General features: G+C 38.8%; 2 protein-coding genes across 2 annotated transcripts; both read right to left on the bottom strand.

Annotated features, from left to right (window-relative positions):
- Nucleotides 1-800: 800 nt before the first annotated feature.
- LOC128735002 (uncharacterized) lies at nt 801-3,536 on the bottom strand. The gene is made up of 5 exons (XM_053829449.1): nt 3,295-3,536; nt 2,480-3,230; nt 1,868-2,426; nt 1,642-1,805; nt 801-1,584 (listed from the first exon to the last, which is right to left on the bottom strand). The coding sequence occupies exons 1-5, from the start codon at nt 3,459-3,461 to the stop codon at nt 1,246-1,248; spliced, it is 1,980 nt and encodes a 659-aa protein (XP_053685424.1). The 5' UTR covers nt 3,462-3,536; the 3' UTR covers nt 801-1,245.
- A 4,252-nt stretch (nt 3,537-7,788) lies between these two features.
- On the bottom strand, nt 7,789-9,514 carry LOC128738745 (mpv17-like protein). The gene is made up of 4 exons (XM_053834095.1): nt 9,386-9,514; nt 9,024-9,112; nt 8,527-8,639; nt 7,789-8,030 (listed from the first exon to the last, which is right to left on the bottom strand). Exons 1-4 carry the CDS (start codon nt 9,512-9,514, stop codon nt 7,789-7,791), a joined length of 573 nt encoding a protein of 190 aa, XP_053690070.1.
- Nucleotides 9,515-15,636: the final 6,122 nt, after the last annotated feature.

The following is a 15,636-nucleotide window of genomic DNA, read 5'->3' as shown; positions in this document are numbered from 1 at the left end:
ACACTTACCTTTCGATCCGTGCCCTTTGAATTCACTAAAAGCGATTATTAAAGCATTTTGTTCAAATTACGCAACTGACTGTATATCTTAAATTCGTCGTACCGTTTTAAAATCCGTCCATCAAAGTTTTTCATCGTCCGAACTAAAAATCACAATATTGTTTACGAAGCTAGCGCGTATGTATTTGTGTAGGACGGCATGACAAATGTTATTCTGCAAAATTTTCATTTTCATTTTTTGAATGACGGAAATTTAACCGATTAGTCGACATTTTCTTCTTCATCGCACGGAAAAACGTAGGAAATTTGGCTGCTAGGAATTCTTTAATGAAAAATGGCATTTAAATAAATCTCAGCTCACTTTGATTGATCGCGTGTGATAGTCAACAAACTAAAATATTAGGGAATAACTAATTTTGCATTGTGTGTCATAAAAATCGTTGATATTTTTAATAATTTCTGTTGGATAGGATGGAAATAGGCAATTACGACGGGAAAATATTTCCGCTAAAATCTATTCATGAAATGTACAAAAAAAAGTACAATTGTGAAAAATGTGTATTGAGCAGGCAAATTTGTAAACTTTAATCATGTTTTGGAAAACTTATTTGCGAATGTTAATTTAGACGTTAAAATGTGTATTTTGTGGAACTTTTCCAGTGAAAATTTTCAATCAATGGTTGATCAAAATAGAATCATTTCAATTCAAATTCAGTTCAAAAGCAAAAATATAATTTCTAATTTATGAATTTTAATTTATTTCAAGTCTTAAAAAAAGAAATCAATTTTTTTAAGCATAATAATTAATAGTTTTGAGTTAAAGAGTTTTTGAGTTTTTCGATTTGTGTTTTTCCAATGCAAAGCCTAGGTGATAGATTCCGCATTCGAAACTTGGCCATCATTTTTTATTCGACAGACTTCGTTAGAGTACAGGACAATTGCGGGGCTAGTGCTACGATCCTATTGACTCTAACACCCTCTCCCAGCCGAGATTCGAACTTACGACGACTGGCTTGTTAGACCTGCGTCGTGTACCTCGAGCCCAGCTGGGAGGGTGTTTTTGCATTTTGGTTAATTTTGAAGTCCCATATTGATACCACATGCTTGAATTACGTAACAGATCAGCCCCATTTTTTGGTTAAATGAGCTCGAGATAGTTTTCTTATTGTTATTATTTGTTACAATATCAACTTACGGTACGCAAAAGCTTGCACTTAATGTATCATCACTAAATTAGCTCAGACACTCATATATCTCCGAGAACTTTCCCCATTCGCTCGATTTCGTTGACAGTCTCTAGCAAAATTGTGTGAGCTTCCTGCTCGCTTTGGATTACCGCCCGATCGGCCAATATGCCCAGCTGCAGCTTGCCTCCGTAGGTTAGCAGCGTTAGGCCTACCGCGGTTTGGCCGATATTCGGAATCCAGAAGCTGAGGTTCTTCAGTTCGTGTCCGTTGATTCGCGGCTTCTGCTGCGGTCCCGGTAGGTTCGATATGGCCAATGTGCTGTGCGCGCTAGTTAGGATCTTCCGCAAGACAGAATCCGGAAAAAGACACGCTACCGAAGACATTATCCAATAGTTGATCTATAAAAAAGGGCTTTAATTTTTATACCTTGATGACCAGTGGCATTGTTTTGTTACCAGATAGTCCGGTGAAGATCGCAGATTATCTGAGTGCTGCTTAATTTGGGTTAAACGACTGAGCAGATTCTGTAGACGGTTTGGGTCATCCAAGTCGATTCCTGAGGTTATTGGTAACGTTTGGAGAGCAACGGAGAAGCGGTTATGTAACTTCAGCTGTGGGGCTGGAATGGAATAGAAATTAAACGCTTTTTTGGACATAACAGTAACGGTCTCTGAAACTTACATTCTCTTTCTATTCTAGTGGGAAGCACTACGGTAATATTATTCGGCATTTGGGTTTTGCTTCTCTCAAAATAACTCTGTAAGCTACTGGATAGCGCTGTTAAGAAAGCATCGGAAAATCTAGCTCCAGGAACGAGTTGTTTAGTGCGTTTTATCACTTCTATCCACTGCGTATCACTACTTTCCTCTTCGTGAATCCAGCTGACAACTTTCTGGTTTAGTAATTCGCTAGCATGAATACAGTTATCATCCACTGCACGATGGGATACTTCATGAAAAAATGCAGGTGCAGTGAAAATCGTCCAAAGCAGTTGCAAGTTTTTACGTTTCCAAGCATACAACTCCGGCGGAGATGGAATTTTCAGAAGCAGTTTCCTGATTATGCTCTGCTTAGGTTCGGATTGCCGTGTTTGTTCGCTCAGAATATACTCGATATTCATCACTTTAAAACTTGATAGGCGTTTCCATCTAGACGGAACCTCTTTATCGACAATAGTTTCCAGCAGCAACCGTAGTAAGGCTACTCCATCGCCCAGGGAATGGTGAACTCGGAAAATTATCTAAAAATCGTAAATCACTGATTGGTTTTCCGTTTTCGCATTTCAGCACTTACCGGAAATCGTAAAACTTTTCTCTCACTATCCAGCAAGGGCTGTCTGCCCACGAGAATTTCCCATGATGAACTGTGATTCCCCGGTAAATGGCGATTATTGATTTCACTCAACAAGCTGCGCAATTTATCGATTCCGATGTATTGCTCGTTGTCATCCAGTGGAATATACTCTAGATAACGGATGTAATCCTCGACTGTTAATTCCGACCGGTCACTCCAGTAATGGTATCCAAGTTCTAGGTTTCGTTTCCAGAACATTTTCGGATGCGGTTGGTAGCTTCGCAGCAATCTGGCAGAAATTCGCTTCCTCAACACGAGAAGCAGTTCTGCGCTGGTTGGATGCTCCTTCGGGTGCAGTTTTTGGACGGGTTCCTCGATGTAAGCCATGATATTAATCATGCCACGAGAATTGTCCCGTTCGATGGCCCACACGACGTCGGCTCCGTCAAGGAGGCCCTTGAAGTGTCCCCCGTGACGGTGTTTGAGAATCAATGCTACTATCGATCGATAGCACTTGAATCCGAAATATATTAGAAAGAACAAAGGAGAAAGAATTACGAATTCCAGGAACATAATCAACACGAAGAAAAACCTTCGTACGTCCGAAAAGTTCAGACACTTAATCCAGTTGAAGGTTTTTGATCCGGATAGTTCCTCCTTCATGCGGGTAAGCTTGTGGCTTAGAAAAAGTATCACCAGGATTCCGGTTAGTATTCCTAGGTGGACTGAAGAGACCATCGTTTCGAATGATCTACAAACAAAAGCAAATCTCACATTACAAAAACAAAATCCAACTGTGCAGTGAACTTCATTACACAACTTCACTATCCATGTCGGTGGACGTATCATGCTGTTTGTGTATCACTCGCGGGCCGAATGGGATACTAATATTTCCCTGGCGGGACACGATCTCCCAAAAGGAACCCTGCTCTCTGGCCCACTGCAGCCAGGTGGTAGCCGGATGGTCTTGTGAGGTTATCATGTTAATGTTATTACCAAACTAGTTGTGAAGTGATAAGCAAGAACCGGAGATTGTCGAGTGGACCTTAACCGTAAAGTGTTGTTCGACGGAGTGAACCCTGCTGGTCGTAAAGTTCGCTTTTTATACTCAGACAGAACTTGCTCGATCTACTTAAATGTGTTCTGATAATAGGGATGTTCTTTACGTATTGATGAAAATGAACGTTTTACAATTACAGGTATTTCTAGTCATTTTTTTTTAAATTGTATCAGTGAATTTGACAATTGTAAAAAAGATACTTGTTGATAAAAGTATAATACTACATTGTCAACCCCAATTACCGGGATAATTATTTATTTCCGTTTTCTGTACATAGCTACTTTGTCGGATGCTTTGAAATTGCACCTAATGTTGATGCCCGTCATATTCATATTTTTCTGAGTCTTAGGAAACCTTATCAGTGCATTTAGTGCACTAAGGATTCCTGTGTCTTTCGGTTATTGCCTGCAGCAAACGATTTGAATGCTTTCCATGTTGTTGCTAAATTTACTACACCACGTACCGTACGGTACCGTCAGCGATCTTATGCCCCGGTGGATTTGACCTGTCTGACATTAAAAGCCCTGCAGAATGCATTCTAGCGTTTCTTATGCTCAATATTATTTAATAGGTGGACCAGATTAGAAACCCATATCGTCAACTGAGCGATAGTCAAACAGAATAAATATTTTTGGTCATTAACAATCCTTGCTTGTTAATGCTTATAATACAAATATTAATTGAGGGAATGTCGGCGAGGTTGGGCCAGTATTCGTTCGTATTCGCTTATAATTTTCGTTTGAAAAGGAATGTCGGCAATCTAAATACATCGTTGAAAACATCTAAAAATAAGTTATATTTCTGCTAAACTCCTAACTGATTGTTTCAAAATTGAAAAAGTTAGGGGTATTTATGTATAGAGCAAAAATGTTGTCAAAGTTGGGCCGTGTTGCACTGGTTGGACCACCGCCGAAAATCGCAGAAGTATGTACTGAAATTATATATAGTGACATTGAAAGATAAGTAAGACATTGAAAGATTGCATTCCATATTGGATTTATTACGAAAGTGAACCATATTGAAACCATGCATTACTAACCACTGGCGTGCCCAGCCCAAAATAGAAGATGGGCACCGACCTGTTAGAAGCAACTTCTCCTAGGATGGCGGATCTATTTTAATAGCTACTTATCGAAAAAATACCAGCCGATTAGATTAAAAACTTCGATCTTCCGGATTACCCGGATTTTTTACATTATATTCATTAGAGAACACGGGACATGTGCCCCAGTCTGGGCATCTCGGAAGAAGTAACCACATTGGTGTAGCAAATTGGCATTAGTGCAGAACTTATAAAAATGAGCCCGGACAAGTTGGCAGGCTGTCTGCATCAACTGATTGTCAAGATTTGGGATTCGGAACGACCACCGGAGGAGTGGAAAGACGAGGTTATTTGCCCTATCTATAAGAAAGGCGATAAGCAGGATGCCATCAACAGCCAATAGATTTGTGGGAAGTTATCAGGCCGGCTTCATGAAGGGTCGGTCTACAACGGACCAAATCTTCACCCTGCGGCAGATCCTCCAGAAGTGCCGCGAATTCCGAGTTCCTACTCATCACCTGCTAACCTATTTCAAAGCCGCATATGATAGTGTAAACCGACAAGGGCTATGGAAATTTCTGGATAAATACGGCTTTTCGGGCAAGTTTACTAGACTTGTCATGGCTAGATGGGATTTAGTGCCGTGTGAGAATCTCGGGTGGATTGTCGGATCCATTAGAATCTCGCAGGGGACAAGGAGGTGGTCTTTCCTGCCTGTTATTCGACATTGCGCTTGAAGCTGTTATAAGACGAGCGGCGTTCGAAATGTGGGGAACGATTTTCAATAAATCCAGGATTTGAAACGGGACATTAAAGTGGACTCGAAATAAGATTTAAAATGGGACTTGATATTGGACTATAAACTAAATTTGAAATTTGAATTCAACTAGAAATTTTATTTGACAGTAGACTTGAAATTGGACTTAAAGTTTGATTTGAGGCTGTATCTGTTTTTACGCTGTTAGATCGCTCATAGCATAAATGCCCGGAATTTAAATTAAAATCTCTAATTACACTTCAAGGAATTGATTTTTACATTGAACTTTATAGAGAAGGTGGGGCATGTATCACAGCCTGAGCACGCCATTGCACAGTAGTCCAAAAGGGTGAAAAGTGGAACTTTTTTCCTAGTGTTTCTTGTTTTCATTTTATCATTTATGGTCTTCAGCACTTTTGTTCGTGTGTATATCCCCCATAATCTAAAATTGTCAAAGGTTAGTCATCGCTTACCATAATGAAAATAAAAAAAATAACTTTTTTGTGTTAGGAAATATAGACATAGTTTCTTCGGCAAAGTTGTAAATATTGTAAAAACAAGCAACTTTGCTGAAGAAATAAAATTTCTATCTTTATCGCGTGCTGAACTATAGGCCATATTCCTTAGAACTTTTTTAAATACTGGTTTTTCATACTTAGCTTTTGTTAGTTGCATTTTACAAGAATACAATGTTCTAGGCAATTATCGAAGCTCTCGAAATACACGTTTTTGCGGAAGACCGCAAATCTCTTGGACCTTTACTTGCTGAGTTAGCGCATATTCAAGCTACCCTCTGTTTAAAATTTCTGGAAATTGTAATGATGCAGTGATTTAATGTAACTAAACAAAAACTCATAACATTTGTAAAAAATAGTCTGTATTACCTTACATTTAATATTACTTTTTCGGCAAACGTAATATTTGGCCAATAAAAGAAAATAGTGAAAAAATTCACATATATAACGACTGACATTTAAGTATTGCGTTCCACCTCCAGTCCTGCAGTCAACCAAAGTCATAACATATTAGCGCATATTTTTTCCGATGGAATATTCGCTGCAAAGTTTCGCAATGTCGCCAGCAATCCTGATGTAATACGCAAGGGGGAAAATCGATACAAAAAAAAACAAACAAACAACTACCAGACCACGTGACTCAGGTCAGCCCATTTGGAGGGCCAATAAACAGATCATCTTGCGTCTCCATTCGATCATGTTTACGGGCGCGCGAACGATCCTCGATGCTCGATATGTTCAGGTGGATCATCGCAGTGTTAAAACGTTTTTCCTTCCGCTGTAAATAAGACACGGCAACCAACAACCATTCGACGGTGGCAGCGGTGGAATTTATTTCCACTTTCCACTGACACACGGTTTTTAATACACAGTTGCTCCATTTACGCCGGCAGCCTTTCGCCAGCCCATCGATCGATTCCGGTGTTTGCAGGGCGGGTAATAAGAAACACGTGCTGCGCATACAGCGCAGATTTAGGAATCGAATAGTCCATCGACTGTCGATTGTCCGGGCAGCTGTAGGGTAAACTCTTAATGTGCTCGTTGCGGGAAAATTTTTTTCGCTTCATTCTGGATTCTGGATTTATGTCCGATTTTACAATTATATCGTGGTAGTCACGGTGGTGGTCGGTTTGCCTGCGGGTCTGGCAGAGTGAATGACGATTTATGCGTGTGAGATCACCTCCACTCTCTCCCGGTTTACTGTTCCGTGATGGTGCACAGTTAGAAAAAATAGAAAACTGTATTGAACAAACAACCAACATGTGAAGATCAACATTCTGATGAATTTTTACTCCGACGGGCAGTACTGAAAATTTTTTCGCACCGTGCCCTGAACGCCAAACCATGAGTTGATTTGTCGGACCGTATAAATTCTCCCGTTTCCTTCCATTCATTGTTTTTATTTTTGTATTAATTTTATTATATACAACAGGTTCGGGTCCCGAGCTGGAGGTGATTTGTTTACAATCAATTTTTATTTTGTATACAATGGAGCCAACTCACGCACATCCTTCACGAGCTGCCGCACGTCTTGCTGGACCGGACCGGCAGCACGGAACATATGGCAAGGTGTGAAGATTTTTTCCCGACCATCATGCTAGTAATGGCGTAGCTAATTTTAGATCCCGAGTCCGCAGTGGATGGTGTTCTAGAATAATTACTATTTACAATTTGTTAGCTGATATACTGAAAAGTGAAGAAGTAACAGTTCGTTTTGTTGATTTTAGGAAGATTCCATATTTTATTCGGGGAAAAATATTCACATTTTACATTCTATTCTATCGTTGAGCAGCGATAATAAATGGCTATAACATTTCATCTGAAGAAAGATAGAAAATATAAAAAACGTTTAATTCGTTCGGTTAGTAAAAAACGCCTAGCTAAGTTGTTAATTTTGCAATCGGATTAGCGATTTGCTGTTATTTTGATTGCTCTTCACTGCGCTTCGGAAGCGTCCGTCTTTGTGCTGACAATTTTCTGTCGCTTGACCCAGCACAGAATGTTGACCCAGGCGAAGGCACAGGTACCGACGTACACGACGCGGAATTTGGGAGGCACCATCAGGAAGTTGAGCGTCTGCGCGGGGATCCAGAAAATGCAAGACCGGGCAAAGGTTGGCATAAATTTCTGCTTACACTCTTCCAGAATGTTGGACTGTTGCTCCATCAGAGACATACCTGCACCAGGATGGAACAGAAAGGTAGATTATTAATGACTTTTTTTTATTAGTACGATGGAATTATTTGCAAGGTTAAGGTAATTAATTTGAGTATTCGCAATTAAAAATTAATTGATATGATTTCAATTCACAAGTTTTTCATAATTGGTTCATCTTCTATTCTACAGTCTAATATCAAGTTTGGTTACGCTCTTCTGATTCTGCCAATCTTGAAACATTTACACAACATTAGTACATTTTAGTGACCATTCATAGTTTCTGGTGGTATAATTGGACAACACACTCGACCGGCAATTGAGGGTAGTGTATTCAAGCATTTACCCCAAAGAATAAAAATGTATAGAAAAATCGGTATTAGCGCACTACCTTTTTTCAATACTATATTTTTAAAGAATATTTTTTTTGTTTTTTCCGGCTTGGGTTTGTTTCATAATTCAGTATATATTATGGTAAAAATGATATTATTATAAACAGGACAAACCATGGATACTCACCCGTAAAGAATAGCACCAACAGCGGTGGCGTGAGCACAAACTGATCCAGCAGTAGCTTTTTCACAACGATGCGTTTGGCAGTTCCAGGAAAGGACCTATCTAACCATTTGTACCTAGCGGGGTGTCGAATAATGCAACGATACCATATTAGGATTAGTTAATCATGTTTCGAAGCTTGCTATCAATTGACACTACAAATATTGCATGGCAAATCGTTTACATAGTGCAGCAGTGTACCTTTCAGTACGATTGTTGTGCTATTTACCTTTCCAGAAAAAGCGTCCCTGAGCGAGTGTGTGAAATGAATGCGAATTTTTGATTGGCATATTTATGAGTTTTGAGATGAATCTCAGCTAGAAACTAGTTTATGATTATCGTAAAAAAGAAACAAATTTTGGGTTAATAATTATGCATGCGAGGAAGAAAAATTCAAAACAAATAAAGATTTTATTAGATGATTTCCGTCTAGAACGAATGATGGAGCTCTGTTAACCCACCAATTGTAGAGGATCGGAGCATAAATAAAGGTTCCCATAATTGCATATCGGCCAAGTGTCGGTTTATCAATATCTTGTGGGGGCTCAGTCTGGGGAAATAAAACAAAAGCATAGTGGAACGGTTATTAAGCTAACAAGAAAAATGCGTGTCATGGCGATCGTGATATGACGCAATTTTTTCAGAAACAGCTTCCTTTCAAGCTATTTTTAAATTTTCGCAATAAAACGAGCGTTTGCCGGTTGGTAAAGAAAATATTGCAAGTCACAGTCTATCTAATGAGCCAGTCACCGTTTATTGTGTTTGCATCGTCATTGTGATGCTGCAGCAGGAAGTGTGAAAATGATATGAAAATTGTACTTACTAGGAATTTTCTGGTGATTGTTTGCTGCGAAAATTCCGCTCCCACGTACAAGCTTCCATACACCAAACCGTTTCCCGCCAAAGGATGTTTGGTGAAAAAGTTGGAAAAAGCTCGCAACAGTGTGGCCATCGTTTGTTTCTTGTGTTTTTGCTTTCTCTAAAGCATGTGCAAGAGAGTGTGAAAAACTATGTTAGTTTTGTTTATGAAATGTGTTTGTATTTTACTGCATTCTTTACTAACCTTCTTCTTCTGGTAATTCGGGCTCTTTGGAAGAGAATCAGATGGCTTTTATTGCTGTACTCGGAACGAGTTTTTGTAATTATAGGAGCAATAGTCCTGTTTTTTTAACAAAACACTGTCGCGAAAGACTTATCCTGAGCTTATTTCCAACTACAGAAGCTTGATTTTACCGTTCAGTACATTTCCTTCGCTGTCTTCCGGTTCCGACACTGAAGAGCTTCTAAACGATACTACTTAAGCCGCAAAATCTGAAATTTTTCAGTCACCGCACCAACGATTGAAACCGTGAGGCTGGTTGTCAAACCGTGGAAATCAATTTCACTTCTGCTTCGCCTCTGATTATGGTCTTTTGACAGGTCACAAGAGTGGTAGAATTTTTGCCCATGCGCGTTAGGGGTCACAGTGGAGACATCGATACCGTGTTTTCCTAAGCTTTGCTTTGGGTTTGCTTCTTTGTTTTGATTTTCCCGTTTCGCACGTTTGCGTATTTTGCTCGATCAGCTGGTTAATTTTTTTTTTATGTTGACGGAATAAAAAAAATTCGAACGTTGGCGGGAAAATGCTCCAACGCAATGAAATTTATCTCCTCCAACCGGTGATGGGGAAATGAGATAAACCGACCGTTTGGCTTTTTATACGTTGTCCTTGACTGACGATATTCTGCTTCAGAGGGAGATACGGTGTTACGTAAATAGGTTGCGTTCGAACGTGTATCGGGCGGTCAACTGTTGAACCTCGTTGATGCCGATGCTTTGATATGCTGGGTAAAGTTTTATCATCTAAACTGCCGGCTGAATGTCCGCACATATCGTTAGTTCGGGGAAGCATATGACAATAGGGTGTTCGAAGATTCGGTTGCGACCATTTATTCATTTTAATACAGGCAACTAGAGCACGCGCATAACTTTGTATATGCTAGTGGCATAGCTGCTATCAATTGAATCTAATCAAACGAGTCGCTCTCTTATGATTGAGATTGTTGTAGATTGTTTTTTCTCTATCTCTTCTGACGCATACTAAGAACGTTGGCACTGTTTTCAGATGGGTAATTTATGATTTTAAATGACCCAACAAATATTTTTGTTTAAGAGCAGCTTATTCAACTATTATATAGCTAAAAGCAATGGAAAAATCGCTTGATAAGCTGCTAAACAAAAAAAAGTTCCTTGGGGAAGCTTCTATAACAAAATGGTCAGAGTACTCTTTAAATGCATTTAAAGTTTTTAAAATATTCTTATTTTTATTTGAAAAATGTGTGCTAGGAAATATGGAATTACGAATAATATTCTCCACTTCTGTTAGATTTTATAACAAAGGGATAGAGCGTTTCAAAAACATGCAATCAAGCTATGTCACAGATGGTTGTAAAATAATTGTAACTTACAGTGGATTTAGAAAATCTAAAATAAAAGGCTCCTTTATCACTTTTTTTCACTCAAGATTCATTTAATAGAACATTTGGTTTGAAAGCCGCGCGAAAAACTTGTATTAAACACGTCATTAAAAGTTTTTTTTAATACGTAGCGTTACGCTTTAAACAAAATTCGGCTATTGAAAATCGAACAATTTATTACGAATACAAAACATCCCCAAAGTGTATCGAACTGCATATTTTTGATCATATTTCAACTTATTTCCAAACGTAGCAAACAAAAGAAAAGCTGAGCGAACAATTAATTTGTTTGTTGCTAATGTTTTTGACACAGAAATGACATTTTTATGTGAAAAACACAGAGAAATATTTATTTATACAGGGTGTTAGGTAACTCGGTGCAAATATTTCGGGAAGTGATGGAGGCTCACATTTGACGAAAAAAATCCGAAGACTTCGAAAACAGACTACGTCTTTCAGGACTACGCCTTTCAGGAAGGTAGCTGGTATGGGGTGTCATTCCAAAAAATCTTTCTCGAAAAGTGGTCAGGTTTTGAACGCTAATAGCTTAGTGGTTTCCCGATCGAGTTTCAATATTCTTATACCAATCGATTGAAAAATCTTCTAAGAATTGGCCCAAATGAAGAAAAGTATGGATTCTTGATGTTGAACTATTGAAAAATTGAAAATAATGAATCTAGGTTTTACCAGAATTATAGCAAAATTGAATTATTTTCATATTATGCCTTCCCACGTCAGTGCTTCTCTAGCACGGATGACAGAAATATATACGATCTGAGCTATGGGTTAAGCTTCCTTATGATGATTGTATTTAATTTACACCCTATAGACTCCGATCGAAAATTGTTAAGCTTTAGCTGTTGCTGCTTCCCCGGATAAGGCAACGAAGACATCCAAATTCACCAAGCGAGACGCCAACAAACCGATTAATCTATCGACTCATCCGCCAGTGAACGATATGGTTTTGGCTGCTATGCCTTTTACTGCGCATCGTCAATCGGTCAGTGGCTTTCGTTGGCGACACATCGGCAAGCAGTTAGCTTGTGACACATCGGACAGACAGCTTTTGAGTCACATCCGTGGCATAATTTTAAACGTTGTATTTGAAACATTGTTTGCCTTACGGAGCACTTCGTCGTCAGTCAGTCGGCGGCTTTGATTGGCGACCGTCTACCGATTACCAGAGGAAAAGCACTATTCAACGTAGAAACAGATCATGAAAATTTATTTACTGTTTGGTTTAGTGTGACTTAGATTCGTTTTAATAAAATAGATTCAATCAATTCATGGAATTCATTTTTTTATTTAATTCCAGGTTTCGTATTCTACTACGACGCTTCAAAAACTTCAGTCAATCATGCTTTTATCTACCAATTTACAGCTCTGGTATCGTTAAATAAATCATTTTTAGGCGAGAAACGGCTAACTCTTTGAGTTTCGTTGCAATTTAATTTTGAACGAATCGTGTTGAGTTGTTTCTGAAAACTGCACGAATTTATACATCAAGCATAGCACACAAGATCACCGTGTGCGACGGACACGATCTGACACGTATGATAAACAACAACGAAACAGGCTTCTCGGGTCTCTCTATTAAAACGATTGCAGAATTGAAATGTATTCTCCAGAAAAACTCGCAGGCATTCACCTTTGCTATGATATCACTAATTGTTAAGGAATGACAGCTCAGCAGGAGTATGGTTGTAGATTTTCCGACCTTCGACTACCTAAAGCAAGTGTTTAAACACCAATCCAGAAGTGTTCGTTTTCTTATACAATGATTTTAATTCAGGAACTTTTACGACAACACAACGTCGCTTCCGAGAAGGAACGCTGTTTTCAACATGGTTTCGATGCTAATTCAAGTCCCAGGAAGACTTTTTTCTCTGATTCAAGCACAGTATCGGTACGAATTTTGAAGGAACTTGTCCAGGATATGAAATCGGCCATATGGCCTCTGAGAAACATGAGATGGTCGTCAATCACTATTTTGTGAAGTACTGATGTTTTTTGGTATGCGACATGACATATTTTACTGATATTTTAGCATCAGTTCCGGTATTGGCAACCGGTTCCTTATTCCCAGTGTCCCTGCAGCAAAGTAATTGATATGTCCACAGCTGATGAAAAAATCCTCATGTTTCAAACATATTTCAAATACTTAGCGACATTATCTAAAAAGCCATGTCACGGTCCCCCAAGGGACTCCGGTACCAAGTGACATATGGCCAAGATTTGTAGATATTATGAAAACAGGATTATGATTTTCGGGAAAATTATCAAAATTGGTGCTAAAATATTGAAAGATAAAAAAGTTACGACCATTTTAGTGGATTTTAGTATTTTTTGGATGCTAAAAATGATGTAGACCTTAGTGGTGGAGAAAAGAAGCGGGCCCAGGTTGCTACCTTGTGGGACTCTAGATCGAACATTTGTTGCCTTTGTGTTTATATGATTAGCTCTTAGAACTCTTGAACTTTTTTATATCAATGTAAGCAGATTTCCGAAAGCGAAATGTTCCATGAAAGTGGAGAACTCAAAGGAAGGCCGTGAAAACTAAGAAACAGTTATACATTTTATACGGTTTGCCCTTCGACAACTCCCCTGGACTAACCCCTCGGAGTTGCTTCCATATACCTCACGTTGCTTTCTGGTTGGCTTGGAAACACTCTCCGCTAGACGCCTAAGATTACAACGAATGTTTATCTTTGACTCTCTCTCTCTCTCTCTCTCTCTCTCTCTCTCTCTCTCTCTCTCTCTCTCTCTCTCTCTCTCTCTCTCTCTCTCTCTCTCTCTCTCTCTATCTATCTCTCATCTTTTTTTCACTATCACTCACTATTTCTTAGCCTTTTCATTCTCTCTCTATCTCTCTCATTAAGCATTTAAAAATTTACTTAACTTATTAATTAATCTTCAACATAAAGAACATCGCACAGATACAATCATCGATTTTTTAAGTAGTATTTTCCTCTACCTTTCGAGTCCAATTAATACTGCGCCACTGCACAAAACACGTCAAAAAAGAGTCAACATATGAATTTAGAGCAGAAACACAGTTCCGTTCCACAAATGTAAATCTTGTAAAAAACGTGACAAAATTGAAAAAAAGTGAAAAAATTGCGTTACGACTGTCTTATTGAAATATGAATTAAATGGACTATTTCTTGAAGAATTTGAAGCGAAAGCTAAAAAAGCTCAAAAAAATCTTGTTTTTTAATTACAGTCAGTCGACAACCATGGGTCGTTGGTGCGAACCAACCTACGGTTGAAAGCCCCATCAAATAGTAAATAAATAAATAAACCATGGGTTTACACAATTATGCGTCATCTGCCGATTAATGCGAGAATATCGTACTTATTTATTTATTTATTTATTTATTTATAATGTAATTCATCCGACTAATAGTCTACATGAATGTAAATGACTAGGAAAGCCCGTTCGAGTTGATCAGAAAAAACGATTGTGGAGTCATTCTCGAATAGGCACAAAACCCAGTATCGTTTAACTAGCATTTCGAATTATAAAAGCTCACAATAGTAGTCAAAAATAATTAAGGATAGAGCATCGCACATACAAATTTACAAAATAAAACGTAATGGTCAATTCACAATAAACAAAAATGAACATATTACTAACTAATAGATGAGTTAAGTAACTTAAGCAGCTTTTGTTTGAACACCGATGACGACTCGTTGAACTCGAACAGGTGGAAGAACTCATTGAAGGTTGCACACATCGATTGAATAGGAGAATTCTTCGTGAAATCTGAACGATTGATGGGCATATGCAGAAATCCGCTACGTTGACGAAGGTTTCTGGGCAATACCCTTGCCTGTAATTGCTCTAGTAATGCGGGACTATCTACTTCTGACGTGAAAATTTTAGCTGCCATAACAGCCTTGTACACCTTCCTTCTCTTTTCGAGGGTTGTCAATCCCAGCAACTGACAGCGAGCTTCATATGGTGGAAGATTCTGTGGGTTATTCCACCGTAAATGCCTAAGGGCGTACCAAACAAACTTGCGTTGGATAGCCTCTATCCGATTGATCCAGTTTGCACGATAAGGTGACCAAACAACTGCAGAATTTTCCAGGTGAGATCGGACATGTGCACAGTATAATGAGCGAAGACAGTGTGGGTCGTCGAACTCCTTGGCAATTTTGAACATGAATCCCAGTTGTCTATTTGCTTTATCGATGATTGCTGAGAGATGGTTCCGAAAAGTTAACCTTGTGTCGATTAAAACTCCAAGATCTTTGATACAGTCCACACGTTCAAGTATCTGATCATTAATACGATAGTCAAATTCGAAAACTTCACGGCTTTGTTTACGGTGGAATGAAATTACGAGACATTTATTAATGCTGAGCGTCATTCTATTTTCTTGGCACCAATTGGTAAAGGTTTTCAACAAAGACTGTAGAACGTAGCAGTCGCCCAAGCTTTTCACAGCGACGTATATTTTTAGGTCGTCAGCATATACCAGTTTACATTTATCGTTAAGTAGAGCTGTCACATCATTAAAAAACAGTGAAAATAACAACGGGCCAAGGTTGCTACCTTGGGGAACTCCAGTTTCATTAACGAAAAAATCAGACAGCGATGATCCGATTTTAA

The sequence above is a fragment of the Sabethes cyaneus genome, chromosome 2 (genome assembly GCF_943734655.1).
Source record: "Sabethes cyaneus chromosome 2, idSabCyanKW18_F2, whole genome shotgun sequence".
NCBI lineage: Eukaryota > Metazoa > Arthropoda > Insecta > Diptera > Culicidae > Sabethes > Sabethes cyaneus.
The sequence above is the reverse complement of the archived record's forward strand: the minus strand, read 5'-3'. Positions and strand labels throughout refer to the sequence as shown.

What these genes read in the sequence shown, in the direction of transcription:
- LOC128735002 (XM_053829449.1), bottom strand. Translation starts at nt 3,461, where the DNA reads ATGATAACCTCACAAGACCATCCGGCTACCACCTGGCTGCAGTGGGCC. An exon ending in GACATGGATAGTGAAGTTGT is followed by an intron (nt 3,231 to 3,294) that starts GTAATGAAGTTC and finishes TTTTGTTTGTAG; the next exon opens with ATCATTCGAAACGATGGTCT. An exon ending in CACTAGAATAGAAAGAGAAT is followed by an intron (nt 1,806 to 1,867) that starts GTAAGTTTCAGA and finishes ATTCCATTCCAG; the next exon opens with CCCCACAGCTGAAGTTACAT.
- LOC128738745 (XM_053834095.1), bottom strand. Translation starts at nt 9,514, where the DNA reads ATGGCCACACTGTTGCGAGCTTTTTCCAACTTTTTCACCAAACATCCT. An exon ending in CAATCACCAGAAAATTCCTA is followed by an intron (nt 9,113 to 9,385) that starts GTAAGTACAATT and finishes TTATTTCCCCAG; the next exon opens with ACTGAGCCCCCACAAGATAT. An exon ending in GCTCCGATCCTCTACAATTG is followed by an intron (nt 8,640 to 9,023) that starts GTGGGTTAACAG and finishes ACACCCCGCTAG; the next exon opens with GTACAAATGGTTAGATAGGT.